Source organism: Vombatus ursinus, unplaced genomic scaffold (assembly GCF_900497805.2).
Source record: "Vombatus ursinus unplaced genomic scaffold, bare-nosed wombat genome assembly UNPS02014830.1, whole genome shotgun sequence".
Classification (NCBI taxonomy): domain Eukaryota; kingdom Metazoa; phylum Chordata; class Mammalia; order Diprotodontia; family Vombatidae; genus Vombatus; species Vombatus ursinus.
Window position 1 is genome coordinate 43608608 of NW_020954608.1, and position 15578 is coordinate 43624185.

Genomic DNA, 15578 nt, shown 5'->3' on the forward strand with positions numbered 1-15578 from the left:
ATTTACACAGAACAAAGAATAGACACTGATCTGAGGCCCCTTCCAGTGAGGTCATGGGTTAGAGCTGGAAGAGCCTTACAAGGCATCTAGTTCAAACCCTGATTTTATAAGCAAAGAAACTTTGATGTCACTTGACTGAAACTGCCCTCCCTAAGGTTGCCAGTGATGTCTTAATTGCTAAATTTGATGTCCTTTTTTCAGTCTTAAGCCTTCTTGACTTATCTGCTTTATTTGATACTATTGGTCACTCTCCTTGCTAATTTTTCATGATATTCTTCTGTCTCAGTTTGCCTTCTACTTGTATGACCACCTTCTGAGTTTCTTTCTCTAGTTTACTATCCCTATTCCTTTATCCTTCTATAACCTCATCAGATCTCATGGGTTTAACGATCATCTCTATGCTAATGACTCCTAGGTTTGTCCATCCAACCCTAGTCACTCCTCTGAGCTTCAATCAGACATCCCCAGTTGCCTATTGGACCTTTCAAATTGGATTTTCAGAGTCATCTTATATCTAAAACTGAAATTCATTGTCTTTTCCCTCTTCCAAATTTCCTTCAGGTTTTCAAGTTCATAATTTCTAGCATCTCTTTGATTCCAAGATCTTTACTACACATATTGAATTGGTTTCTGTATCTTCCTTTTTCTGCCTTCATAACATCTTTCTTATCTGTCGTCTTCACTCCACTCACACAGCTATTATCTTAGCTCAGGCCTTCATCAAGTCTCATCTAGATTATCACATCAGCCTCCTAATTGATCTCCTCCCTCAAGTCTCTCACCACTCCAGTTCATCCTACATACTGCTGCCAAATTAATTTTCCTTAAGCATGGGTCTGACCATCCTATTCCCTCATTCAAATATAATTCCAGTGGCTTACGATTTGCCTCCAAGATAGAATATCAATTCTTCAAAAAATTTTTAACATTTTTATTTAAAGTTTTCAATTCCAAGTTCTATACCTTCTTCCCTCCTTCCCCTGTCCCCTCCCTGCGACAGTAAGCAATCAGATATAGATTATACATGTGCAATTATGTAAAACATTTACATAAGAAGACTTGAATAAAAGAAAAAAATGAAAGAAAGAAATTGAAAAATGGCGTTCTTCAATCTGTATTCAATCAACATCAGTTCTTTCTCTGGCAGTGGTTAGTATGCTTCATCATTAGTCCTTTGAGATTGTCTTGGATCTTTGTGTTGCTGACAATAGCTAAGCCATTCACAGTTCTTCATTGAACAATATTGCTGTTATTGTGTACAACATTCTCCTTCTGTTCTGTTCACTTCACTATGCATCAGTTCATGTAAATCTCTCTAGGATTTTACGAAATTATCTTGCTTGTTATTTCCTTTTTTCCTGCTTGTTATTTCTTACAATATTATTATATTATATACAATATTACAATATTTCTTACAAATATTATTGTAATCATATACCACAACTTTTTTAGCCATTCACCAATTGATGGGCATTCCTTTGTTTTCCAATTTTCTTAGCCACCACAAAAAAGAGTAGCTGTAAATATTTTTGTACAAATCGGTCCTTTTCCCTGTTTTAGATGTTTTTGGAATGTAGACCTAGCAGTGGTATTGCTGGATCAAAGGGTATACACAGTTTTCTAGCCCTTTGGGCATAGTTCCAAATTGCTCTCCAGAATTGTTGGATCAGTTCACAACTCCACCAACAATGCATTAGTGTCCCAGTTTTCTCATATCCCCTCCAACATCCAACATTTTTCTTTTTTGTCATATTAGCCACTCTGAAACATATGAGGCAGTACCTCAGAGCTGTTTTAATTTGCATTTCTCTGATCAATAGTGATTTAGAGCATTTTTTCATGTGACTATAGGTAGCTTTGATTTCTTTGTCTGAAAACTGTCTGTTCATATTCTTTGACCATTTATCAAGTGGGGAATGATTTGTATTTTTTTTTATCAATTTGACTCAGTTCTCTATATATTTGAGAAATGAGACCTTTAACAGAGATATTTGTTGCAAATTTCCCCCCCAGCTTTTTGCTTTCCATATAATTTTGGCTGTATTGGAGTCTTTTTGTGCAAAAACTTTGAAATTTTACATAATAAAAATTATCTATTCTATATTTTGTAATGCTCTCTGTATCTTCCTAAATTCTTCCCTTATCCATAAATCTGACAGATAAACTATTCCATGCTCTCTTAATTTGCTTATGGTATGATCCTATATGTGTAAATCATGTACCCATTTTGACCTTGTCCTGGTATACAGTGTGAAATGTTGGTCTATACCTAGTTTTTGCCATACTGTTTTCCAGTTTTCCCAACAGTTTATGTCAAATAATGAGTGTTTGTTCCAAAAGCTTCAATCTTTAGGTTTATCATATACAAGATTACTGTGGTTATTTACTATAATGTAATTTGTACCTAACCTGTTCCACTGATCTACCACTCTGTTTCTTAGCCTGTACCAGATTATTTTGATAATTACCACTTTATAATACATTTTGAGATCTGGTGAGGCTAGACCACCTTCTTTTGCATTTTTTCATTGATCCCTTTGGTATCCTTGAACTTTTCTTCTTCCAGATGAATTTTGTTATTATTTTTTCTAGCTCTATCAATTTTTTGATATTTTGATTAGTATGGTACTACATAGATTAATTTAGGTAGAATTGTCATTTTTATTATATTGGCTTGGCCTACCCATGAGCAATTAAAATTTTTCTAGTTGTTTAGACTTGACATTATTTGTGTGTAAGGTGTTTTATAATTGTGTTCATATAGCTCCTGGGTTTGTCTTGGCAAGTAGACTCCTAAGTATTTTATATTGTCTGTTATAGTTATTTTAAATGGAATTTCTCTTTCTCTCTTTTGCTGCTGGGATTTGTTGGTAATAAATAGAAATGCTGATGATTTATATGGGTTTATTTTGTATCTTGAAACTTTGCTAAAGTTGTTAATAATTTCAAGGAGTTTTTTTAGTTGATTCTTTAAGTATAACATCATATCATCTGTGAAGAGTGATAATTGTGTTTTCTCATTGGCTATTCTAATTCTTTTAATTTCTTTTTCTTCTCTTATTGCTATAACTAACATTTCTAGTACAATATTAAACAATAGAGGTGATAATGGACATCTTTGCTTCACCCCTGATTGTATTGGTAAGGCTTCTAGTTTATCTTAATTACAGATAATGCTTGCTGATGGTATTAGATAAATATTACTTATCATTTTAAGGTAAGCTCCATTTATTCTCTATCTTACATATATTGTAACATATTGTAGGGTTCTGGTTTTTAATCCATTCTGCTGATTGCTGTTTTAGGGGTGAGTTTGTTCCATTCAAATTTATAGTTAAGATAACTGTGTATTTCCTCCATGCTGTTTTTTGCTTGTTTATCCCCCTCTCACTCTTACCCTCAGCCTTTCCCTCCTTACAAGTGTTTTACTTCTGAACACTGCCTTCCCCAATATAACCTCCTTTTTATTAGTATCCCCTCCTCCTTCTATCCCCTCCCCATCCATTTTTACTTCCTTATAGGGTAAGATAGATTTCTATATCCAACTGAGTTTGTATGTTATTCTCTCTCTTTGAGCCACTTTTGATGAGAATAAGATTTAAACTTTATCTGCCACTCCCACGCCCTCCATTATAATAGCTTTTTCATGCTTCTTTTATGTGGGATAATTTACCCCATTCAATCTTCTCCTTCAATCTTCTGCCAGTACAATTTTCTTTCTCACCCCTAATATAAATATAAATATTAAAAAACCCTAATATAAACCTTTCTGTTTAGTTTTTAAGCCCTACACAGATTCACCTCAACCTATTTTTTCTGTTCCCCTGAACATTTCTCCATGTCTTACATTCCACAATCCAGCCAAATTGGCCTTCACTGCTTTCTTCACACATTCATCTCTTTGTTGTTGCACTGCTTGCTTCCCATTCTTAGGATTTGTCCCCTCTTTACTTCTGCCTTACAGGTCCCCTCTCCTTTTAGGATATAACTCAAGCACCACCTAATGCATGAAGTCTGTCTTAATCCTTCCCAAATTGCTAGAGCCTTCTCTCCCAAATCACCAAGTTCAATATCCTTTCCACTATATTGCTGTACCTATAGCAGAAGTAGACTGATTGCATTTACCTCTGTTAATTATTTTTTCTTTATCCTGTACAGAGCTTGCTTTGTAGGTATTTGTTTACACATTGTCTCCCCCATTAGACTGTAAGCTCCTTGAGATCAGGGACTGTCTTTTGCCTCTTTTTGTATCCCTATCATTTAGTATAGTACCTGGCATATAGTAGGTACTTAATAAATATTGATTGACTAATTGATTATTTAACTACGTTGTATATATTTATTAATTTTATACGTACTTATTGCCTACTCCTACCCACCCCATTAAAATTTAAGCTCATGGAAGTAGGTATTGTTGTATTCTTTGCACTTTTATTCCCATTGCCTAGCATAGTGTCTGGCACACAGTAGATATTTTAATACATACTTTTTGATTCACTGACTGATTGAAACTGAGTTTCAAAGAAATTAAGTGACATGCCTAAAGCCTTTGTTAGTAAATGGTTAACCTGGGATATGAATCTAAGTCCTCTGATTCCATATCCTTTTTTCTTCCCACTGTGCCATACTAATGGTCCCAGATCTTGTACCATATGCCCTGGGTAGGGTCCGAGTAAAAGAGGATGTCAACTTTGCTCCTTTGCCAAGAACTATGTACCTGCTAGCTCTTCCACTAGTAATTCCTCTCTGTTGCTGCTATCTTCTATTCCTGTAATGGGTCATAAACCTTTCTTCCCAGAGTCACTGTTATTTGTTCCAGAAGGCATCATAGTCCCTTATATTGTTATCCCTGTTCTTTGTTATATTCTTTTGCTTCCTTCTCTTTGGCTCTGCTCCCTGATCTCGATAGATAAATGGTCAAAGAGATATGAGCAAACAGTTCTCAAAAGAATTGCTATTAAAATTATGTGAAAAAATGCCCCAAAGTACTTATAGTAAGAGAAGTGCAAATCAAAACAACCCTGAGGTTTCATCTCACACCAAGAAAATTGGCTAAGATGACTAAAGAAAAGAATAGTCAATGTTGGTAATGTAGTGAAAAGAGCAACACCTTACTACATTGTGGGCAGAACTATGATTTAAGATTATGCAAACAAACTAACTAAAATATCCATATCTGTTGACCCAGAAATTTTGCTACTAAGTACATATCCCAAAGAGGTCTTTTATAGCATCATTTTTTGTAGCAGCAAAGAACTAGAAACAAAGTAGATGCCCATTTTGGGGGGATTGGCAAACAAATTGTGATCTGTGAATGTAATAGAATAGTACTGTTATAAGATACAACAAAAGTGATGAATATAGGGAAGCATAGAAAGACTTTCATGAATTGATGCAGAGTAAAGTAAGCAGAACCATGAAAATAATATACTTAATGACTATAACAATGCGAATGGAAAGAACAACAACCACAACACAGTCAAAAAGTAGTATTTAAAAAATTTCAAGGAACGAGCAGGACCCAAAGAAGAGTTATGAAAACTACCTCCCACTACTCCTTTGCAGTTCCATAGGGCACCTGAGAATGATACTCTATGTGTGTTTGTATATGTACATATACATATGTGTATGTGTGTATATATATATACATACACACATATGAAGTCATACTTTCTTTGAGAAATTATTTCATTTTGCTTATTTTTTGTCTTTTTCCTTTTTTTCTTTTAAAGATATTTATAGCAGATAGCTCTCTGGAAGGAGAAGGGGGGAAGATATATGGAGAAATTTAGGCAATATAAAAAACTAAAGATTTCACTATAAATTTATTTTTAAGCATTAAATAAGAAAAAGGACAGGCCAAATACAAGTACCTATATTTCTATTTTTCAAGAAGAAAGGTCAGAAGGGTTAGACATGATGAGGATCAAATACCTTTGAAAAAAATAAAATTGATACTATTATAATAGACAGAAAATGACTTGTTACTGATATGGGAGCAGTTTCCAAATTACCTGACTCAGCACAGTTAGAGCATTGACTTGTTAGAGCAAAGATCTAAATTAATATCAAACTAAAATAAAAATGAAATGAAATTATGACAAGAATTGAGGAAGTTCCAATTTAACCTAGTCAGAAATGGAAAATTGTTAAAATACAGACATCAACACAAACTATCAGCATTTCCTAAGGGAGCTTAAGTAACATAAATCAATTGCCACAATTAGGAGACTAAAAGAGTCTAGAAAAATATCTTAGTCAGCGAACACTTTTCTCTTTGACAAGTGTTGCCAAGGACAACACCAGTTTAGAACATAAACTTGGTTTTAAAGTTTTATGAAGTAGGATGATGGTATAACTGGTATCACCTCATAAAATGAAGAGAAGCAGAGGACAGAAAAAAAACAAGTTTACACAACGCTTTACGAGAGGCTCAATTTAGCCAGATCATTCCAAGAGCATTTAAGGACGAAACAGAAAGAAAAAAAAGGGAAAAGATCCCTAGTATTTTATAACTTTTTTTCCATCAATGACAATGTACCCACCACTTTTAAACTTTATCACCACAATCCTCAATGTCCCAACAAAGAAAATAGAAATGGAACTAAAGAAAAGGAAAATGGAAAGCATTTCTGAGCCACACCAAGCAAACATAGGGGAAATCTTTGTTGGAGATGACATGATTTTGAAGACAATGAGGATGTCAACATATTTGGAAGCAGAGAACATGTCAAATGCTTTAAAAAAATGAAGTCTTGTATTATAGATAAAGACACATGAGAAGATATCTAGAGCCAATAATGCCTCATTTCATATCTCTAGAAAATCTTTATTAAAATTATACCATTTGATGAACATTACATATATGAAACATATATTTATTTATTTATTTCCCCTCCTCCCAATTACATGTCTAAACAATTTTTAACATTTGTCTTTTTTTAAAGTTTTCAATTCCAAATTCTATCCATCCTCTGTTCCTACTCTCCTCCTCCCTGAGACAGTAGGCAATCAGATATAGATTATACTTGTGCGATCATGAGAAACATTTCCATATTAGTCATTTTGTACAAGAAGACTCAAATAAAAGAAACAGAATGGAAGAAGCAAAGTGAAAATTAGCATGCTTCAGTCTGTATTCAAACAATATCAGTTCTTTCTCTGGAGGAGGATAGTATGCTTCATGATGAACATTTATTAAGTTCCTGTTGTGTGCTAGGTATTGTGCTAAGTACTGGGGGTGCAAATAAGAAAAAAAGACAGTCCCTACACTCAAGGAGCTTATAATCTAATGGGGAAGACAGTACACAAAAGCACCAAGGCATGAAACCAAGCAAAGCAGCTGGTGGCAAATGAAGAGATGGCAGCCATTTTGAACCCTCTATAAAAAGAGGTAACAGGAGGAATTTTTAAACTCTGCCCTCCAGAGAAGGAGTAGCAACTGATGAGGTTTGAGTCGCAAGGCTGAAGCAGTCTCCATGTTGATGAATTTCCTGGTGATGAGATTATCTGAGGATGAGTAGCTGGTAAATCCTTGGTGGGGCATCATGAAGATGTATTTTCTTGTCGAAGATATGTAAAGCAAAAAAAAAAATAGGCTTTTAGAAATTATATTCTGAAGAAGACTACATTTTTACACTTACAAAAGTGACTGAAAGTTATAGAGAATAGAAGATCCTACCATAGTTATTATTGACTATAAAAAATCATTTCTTTTGTTAGAGTAAAATATCACCTTACAGGTTCTTCTCCCACAAAGTACCTTCCACACATATACAAATCTCATAAAAGATTACTTGAAAAAAGTAGCAACAGAAAAATTTCTGTCCAGTGCCATTTGATTTCTTTATTTCAAGTGAGGCATAAATCGGGAGACTTGTGTTGACCAAAGGTATTTGCTATTATCTTAGAGGATACCCAGTACAGATTCTAAATAGAAAAGGGCTTCCCTGTGCTTGAAGGCCTCCGGTTGTTGATTGCATCAAGTACTGGAATATTGGAGAGCCTTCTAAATGAGATCTGTAATCATTCCAAAGAGTTTAGCTTAATTATCTAAGAAGAAAAAAAAACATTTAAGAAGAATGTCTGTTGTCTACACTGTACTATACAGTTGGATGGAGAACTCATTCACCATGTCAGAATCACCAACTTTCAAAGTTGGAAGAGACCTCAGTAACAACTTTGTTCAACCATAGGCCAGAAGAATCTTCACTACAGCAAGTTGTCATCCAGACTATGTTTGAAGACTTCTATTGTGTGAGAGTCTCCTATATCCCAAGGTTGTCATTTCAGTTTTGGATAGCTGTATTTTAAAGCAAGTTTTACTTGATATTGAGACTACATTTGCCTCTGTTCCACTTCCCCAAATTGCACCTTGACCTGCCTGATGGGGTCAAGCAGCACAAGTCAAATGTCTCTTCCTCATACATTAGATTTCAATACTGGAAGTCAACTTTCATGTTCTCCCTGAGTCTTCTTTTCTCCCTGGTACACAGCTCCAAATCCTTCAACCAAAACTCCTATGACATGGACTAGAGACCCTTTACCATTTCTGGGTACTTTTCTCTGGATATTCATTAGATTATTGATGTCCTTCCTAAACTCTGGCATGTATTATTGTACATAGCACTGCAGGTGAGGTATGGCCTGGGCAGTGCACAGAGAAGCTATCATTCCTTATTTCTAGAAACTGCATTTTTTGATATAACCCAAGATCATATTAACTTTTTTGGCTGCTTCAGTTCACTGGTGATCCATATTGAGCTAATATTTCACTAAAATCTCCAGATTTCTTCCAGACAAACTGTCTAACCATACTTTTTCTATCTTATACCTGTGAAGCAAATTTTTGGAGCCCAAGTGTAAGATATTTATCCCTATTAATTTTTATCTTTGGCTCACTGATTAACCTGCCAAGATCTTTTTGGAACCTGACTCTTGTCATTTTGTGTCTCAGCTATCTTTCCTAGCCTTTTGTCATCTATAAATCTGATAAGCTTACCACCTATGATTTTATCTAAGTGTATTATAAAAACTGTAAAAAGCACAGAACCAAGCAGAGATTCCCAAGGCACTCCACTGGAGACCTCCTTCCAAACTAACAATGGTCTATTAATAACTATTGTTTGAGTCCAACCATTCCACCATTTCTAAAGTTATCTAAATGTTTTGTTGTCTAGCCCATATCCCTCCATCTTTTATACAAATACAGCATGTGTTGTTTTATCAAATGCTGTACTGAAATATAAGTAAAGTATGTGTAGTATTGCCCTAATCTACTATCTTTCTTTCTTAAATTTAACTAGTAGCATTATGGTTTGACTCTAGAGCAGCCAACTTTTTAAAGTTTTCTTAAAATGGTAGTCTCTTCTGGAGAGGCTACTACACTCCTGGAACAGTGTCTTGCATCTTATTTTCTTATTTTTTTAAAGTTTGGTTGATCATTGAGTTTTTAATCATATTCATTTTCAGACATACCTCTCCCCTCTGCTGCAGTGAATCTTCCCTTATAACAAAGATATAACACACAATACGTATATGTATATGTGTGTACATATACATATATAATACTTACATGTGGTTCAGTGAAGCCATCTATACATCATTTATATCTGAAAGCAGATGCAACATTCTAAACCCATAGTTCCCCACCTCTCAACTTTTCCTTTGAGACAAGCTTATTTATAATAATTTTACAGTATAGTTTTCTTTATTGTCTTTTGTATACACATTGTATTCATGACTCTGTATATTATTTACCTGATTTTACTTAGTACACTCTGCATCAATTCATACAAGTCTTCTCATCTCTCCATGAATTCCTCATAATCATCATTTCATATGACTCAATAAAAATACATTTCATTCATGTATTACAATTTGCGTAACTATTCTCCTGTCAGTGGATACCACTTTATTTCTGGTTCTTTGCCATCACAAAAAGAGTTGCTCCAAATATTTTGGTATATATAGGATCTTTCTGTTTTTAATTTCCTTGGAGTATATCATTAGCAGTATCAGTATTTTAAGATCTTTTTTCACTTATTTCTGAATGGTATTTCCAGAATTGTTGGAGTAATCCATAGTTTATCCAGTAGTCTATTAGTGTGTCTATCTTCCTGTGGCCCCTCCAACTTTGCCTATTGCTTTCATTTGTCATCTTTGCCCATTAAAGGTTAAAAGACGAAACCTCCAAGTTGCTTAAATTTTAATGTTTCTTATTATTGGTGTCTTGGAGCAATCTTTCCTGTGGCTGTTGATAGTTTATAATTCTTCTGTTTAAGTGATAACAACAATAAAACATCCTCAAAGTTAAAAAAATTCTGTTTATTCATATGCTTTGATCATTTATCTACTGGGGGAATGAATGCTTAGAGTACTTTACAATCATATGTTTGTATTAATTCCCTATGTATGATATTATACCCTATGCTTAGATATACCCTTAACAGAGACATCTGAAACAAAGAATTTTTTAGCCAACAGTTTTATTTCTTACACTGAATGTATTGATTTTGTTCGTGTAAAAGCTTTTCAATTTCTCTTCATAAAATTTTGTTCCTTGTTTCGTTAAGGATTATCCCCAAAGCCACAGTTGTGAAAGGCATCTCTCCATTTGTTGTCATCCATTTAAAAAAAAATCTGTCCTTTTTATATTTTGATTGTGTATCCATTTGAAACCTGTAGTTTATTGTCTAAGATCATGGTCCAAACCTATTACTTGACAAACTGCCTTCCAGTTTTTCCAGCAGATCTTATTCTTCTTAAGTTCATTTGTTTTGTTTTGTTTCACTTATGTAGTCTGTTCCACTGATCTATTTTTCTGTTTTTAAATAATAACAAATACTTTTGATGAGTACTACTTCAAAATATATTTTAGGGTCTGTAAGAGCTGTTCCATCTTTACTTTTGCTTCTTTCTACTTTCTATGGAATTATAGGAGTACTGGTTTAGAGTTTAGATGCTCTCTTATTCCTGGAGTTTTATGACAGTATTCTTTCCTTATTCTTTTCCTGTCTTGCTACTTCTCAATATCCTTTGCTGGATACTGTGTCCTCTTTGCCTTCCTTCTGTGTGTGGATATACTCTAGGGCTCTGTTCTATGCCCTTTTCTCTCTCTCTTTGACTCTCTCACTCTCAGTCTCAGTGTCTTTCTGTGTCTATATGACTGTGTCTGTCTCTCTTTTTCTCTCTCTCTTGTCTGTCTGTCTCTTCATTCTGTAGTGATCTTATTAGCTATTTATTAGATTCAATTATGTCTATACAGATGACTCAAATCTACATATCCATCCTTCATTTCTCCCCTGATTGCTAGTACCATACTGCCTGTTAGATATATCTACCTGGACGTTTCATAATCATCTCAGACATGTCCAAATTGGGACTCATTAGCTTTTCAATTGAATTCATTCATCTTCTGAACTTTTCATATTTCTTGATTTACACATAGAAGGTACTCAGTAAGCGCTTATTGAATAAATGAATTGTGAGAATGTACAAAGATGGGAGGTGTCATAATTCAGGTAATAGCTAGTAGTTCAGTATATCATATAGTAAGAAAATAGCAGAACTTGGAAGCTTGATTTTGTACTCAGGTCCTTGGATACCAAGTTTTGTTTTTATTTTTTCTATTATACTCTACTGACTGATTGAATATTATTATAGGAAATATATTGACTGAATTCCTTGTACAATTTAGCCTATTCCTTTGAATATGTTATATTCTTTAAGTTTTTCAAATTTTTGATACTGTTTTCTTCAGAGCACCAAGTACCTTATTAACTAATTATATGGGATGGGTGAAATGAATACTGTAGCTGACCAAAAAAATTTTGCTGACAATTTCAAACTACCTTAGTGTAAGATGACAATAGAAGAGCACTCAAAGTGATTAGTTACATAAGTTCCCTCTCTCACTATTTTTAAAAGCAAAAATAATTGTCTTTTTCCTTCCTTGAGAAAATTATATATTAAGAATGTTGAAAGGCATGTGAAAATTATTTAATTTTCTGAGTCTGGAATTATTAATTAGCATATTTCTATCCAGGACAATCATTAAACTAGATATAATAAAATGTGATCAAATGGTGGATCTAACAGAAATAACTTTTATTATAAAAATCAATTGAGATAAAAGTGATGGAGACATAATTTTTATTTATAGTGATAGCTGACAATGCAGAGAAGCAGCTCCTTTGCCTCTGCAGAATAGGGGACACCTCCTTCCATACAAATCTTGACCAATAAGTGACTTAGCTGATAAAGTTAAATGACTTGCCCAAAGTTACACAGTAGTGAACATCAGAGATAGAATTTGAATCTTCCTGATTCCAAGCCTAGCCATCATGCTAACTATGCTCAATATCCTTACTTGGGAAATAATAATAAAACAAAACAAAAACTACACTTGGCCAAAAATTACCTTCCTACCATTTTCCAATGGTTTCCTGAATTTATGAATTTTATTCTGAATTTCTCATGGAGAAGAACACATGTAGTAAATTCTCTAACTTGTTGCTTTGAGAATTTTTTTCCCTAAAGAGAAAAGAGTTGTTACTTTATGTCCAGGCCATACCTACCAGGAAGTTTCAAAAAAATCAAGGAAAGACAAATAGAAGCAGTGACATAGATACAGTTTCATAATAACAAAACTAGACTCTCCTAAAGTATTTATTTTGAGCCAGTTACCTCTACTGTAATGATGGAAGGTTAATGGTTAACCAAGGATACTTAAAATCATTCCTTTTTTTTCTTTGTGTCTGTTTGATTTTTCCTATTCTTTGATGTCAACTATTCTGTGTCTTCTCAGTTCAGATGTTCCTAGTTTTTATAATTTTTTTTCCTCTCTTTCAAAGCCTGCTCTCAGGAAAAACTTTGATGTGAGATATATAAAAATTAGTATGGAGTTAATACATTAACTGCCAAGGGTATTTGTATATTAACCTTATTTGTACTTGAGTAATGAAAAGCTTCTCTCCAACCTACTAGCCATTGTGGTTGAGTGAATTTCAACCATCATCAGACTGGCATGGGAAGGTGGTGTTGTGATTATTGCAGTAGCTACATCTCTGTTTTCATCTACATTGTGGAACAAAATCTGTTCAATTATTCATTTTTATTTATTTTGAATGAGTTAATCCTAAATAGATTTATTCCTACACAGATGGCCCTTAATTACTATGGTATAGTTTTAAACCCGTGCTAGCGTACAATAACTAGCACAATCACAAAGCATACTTCTGGCAACTATCTATGAATTGGTATATATTCAGAAAATATTAATATGAACACAGTTTAAATGAAAATAGCCCAAACCATATTACATATTCATCGTTCAAGTGGAAATTAGTTTTGTAATATCATGTTATGTGTTATTTTTCATCTTCATTACCAGAGTTTATATATAGATTTACCTAGAATATTAGAAATGAAAGAGACTTCAACACCAATGAGGAAAATATTACCAAGAAAGATAAAATGACTTGCTCGACTTGTAACAGCGCTCGAGCTAGATACATTCATAACCACGTGAACCTAGTCACAACCAGTATCTGTTATGGATAAGAATAGTATTGTTTACTAAATATGAGCTTAGTAAATACCTGTTGTCTAGCTGATAACATAGAAAAGTAGCATTTATGTGGAGGTTATTGTCATGGAATTCTAACCTGCATTCCTCTTTGAAATCCAAATAAAAATTATATTAGGAATTTAAGTATTTACTATACCTAATGTTTATTTTGCCCCTCACATAAAATGTGTACATATTCATTATACCCACTTCTTGAATAATGAACATTATTTACCATACTTGCAGTGTAAATGAATCAGAGCCTTCTTTTGAAGCAGTCAGAAGGTATTATTTCTGTTTTAACTGTGTTTAATAAAAATAACTTTCTCAAACTTTCCTTGAAACCTAACCTTTTACTTCCTAGTCATTTGTTTTTTTCTTTTCCTATAACAAATGATTCATGAGAATGTGTTAGCCAAATTTTAAGGGCAGTGGTTCTCAACCTGATTAGGCGCAACTATCAGTTTAACAGAAATAGTCTCATTGGGCCAGAGAGTTTACTCACAGTCAGTTGCATACATCTTGATCTCAGCTAAAGCTAATATTTTTTTTTTTTTACCAAATTGGGATTGGGTTCTGTCCACATAAAATTACAGGTGGGAATGGAAACTAAATAATAATAGAGCATTGGAGTCTTCCATTCAGATAAGGAAGGAGACCCAGAAGCAGCAATGCTAAAAACCTAAAGAATCAGAATGGGTTCTTGTGCCCAAGGTTGGTCACCACTGTATGAGTATGAATATATCTATCTAAGAAACAATATCTGCATATATTACATTCTCATATCTTTTAAACTCTTAAAATTGATATATAGGACAATAGTGTTTCTAACTAATATTCCACATATTACAAATACTCTTTCTTTCTTAACCTTAAGTTGCACTTACTGCAAACTAACATTGAAAGTTTGACTTAAAACTGAACTGGCCCTCAAATTCCATCTTCTTTAGTCTAGATTCGGGGGTAATTTCTTAATTACTGAATATCTGATACATAGACATCTGATATGATTTCCAAAATTAAAAAAAGATTACTTTGTAATCATTTTGTTATATAAATTCTTTCAATATATAACTAAAATACATTTTACTTAAATATAATTTTTCTAAAAATATTCCTTGTGATAACAATGTGTTAGGTTAATATAGTATATAAGCATTCAAAATATACTTTTAAAATATGATTAAGCCACAAAACATATTAATCTATTATGGTGCTGATAGAAGCCTGCCCTTTTTTGAAGGGTTGTCTGCAAAAAAATAAATCAATGCATAGGGACAATGGCTTAAATAGAATTTTAAAGATATGTGGCTATTGAGGATAGTTCATGACTATTCAATTTAATGACTTAAATTTATATTTATATTTATAGTTACATTATTTATATTTACATTAATCATGAAAAATCAGTTTATAAGTTTATGTTTTAAATTTTACTTTCTTATGACTTGGACATTTAAAGTTTAAAAGTTTCCATTTAAATGTAATTTTTTATATGTATAAATTTTCTGCACAAAAAATGTATCTTATGTTCCAGTTTGATTAAATGCTAGCCCCTTAAGATGAGGTATTAACAACACAACTAATTAACAAAATTGGTGGGTTTTGAAAATGTTCCCTTTAGACTCTTTTCTGTTTGTTTTTAGACCTTTTGATTTTCAGCTGCAAGTGAAAAATGCACCTTCTTTATATCACTCTGTTGTCATTTTTGTTTATGTGTTTTTTTCTAATTTTGCAGTAGGAACAGGTACTCTGTGGCCTATGCAGCTCAGAAACCCTGGCTATTGAATGCTACAGTAGAGGAAAATATTACTTTTGGGAGTCCTTTCAATAAGCAGAGGTGATTATGAATTCATCATCAATACTAATCAAAACACAAAAAAACTAATTCTTTTTATTAATGTGACTAGTTATTTCAAATGATTGATCAAATAGATTTCCTCATTTCCCTGATTTCCCTTTCCTATGCCTGTTTCCATGATGTACCACCAAGATAAAGGGGATCTCC

General features: G+C 33.3%; 1 protein-coding gene across 2 annotated transcripts in view; it reads left to right on the plus strand.

Annotated features, from left to right (window-relative positions):
- ABCC9 (ATP binding cassette subfamily C member 9) overlaps nt 1-15578 on the plus strand; it is a 194025-nt gene that overhangs the window by 93620 nt on the left and 84827 nt on the right. The window contains exons 18-19 of one of the 2 annotated variants that reach the window (XM_027838609.1): nt 13817-13855; nt 15309-15410. In XM_027838609.1, the coding sequence (XP_027694410.1) occupies nt 13817-13855; nt 15309-15410 (141 nt within the window). The remainder of the gene's footprint in view (nt 1-13816; nt 13856-15308; nt 15411-15578) is intronic. The other variant, XM_027838610.1, reaches the window with a different exon arrangement.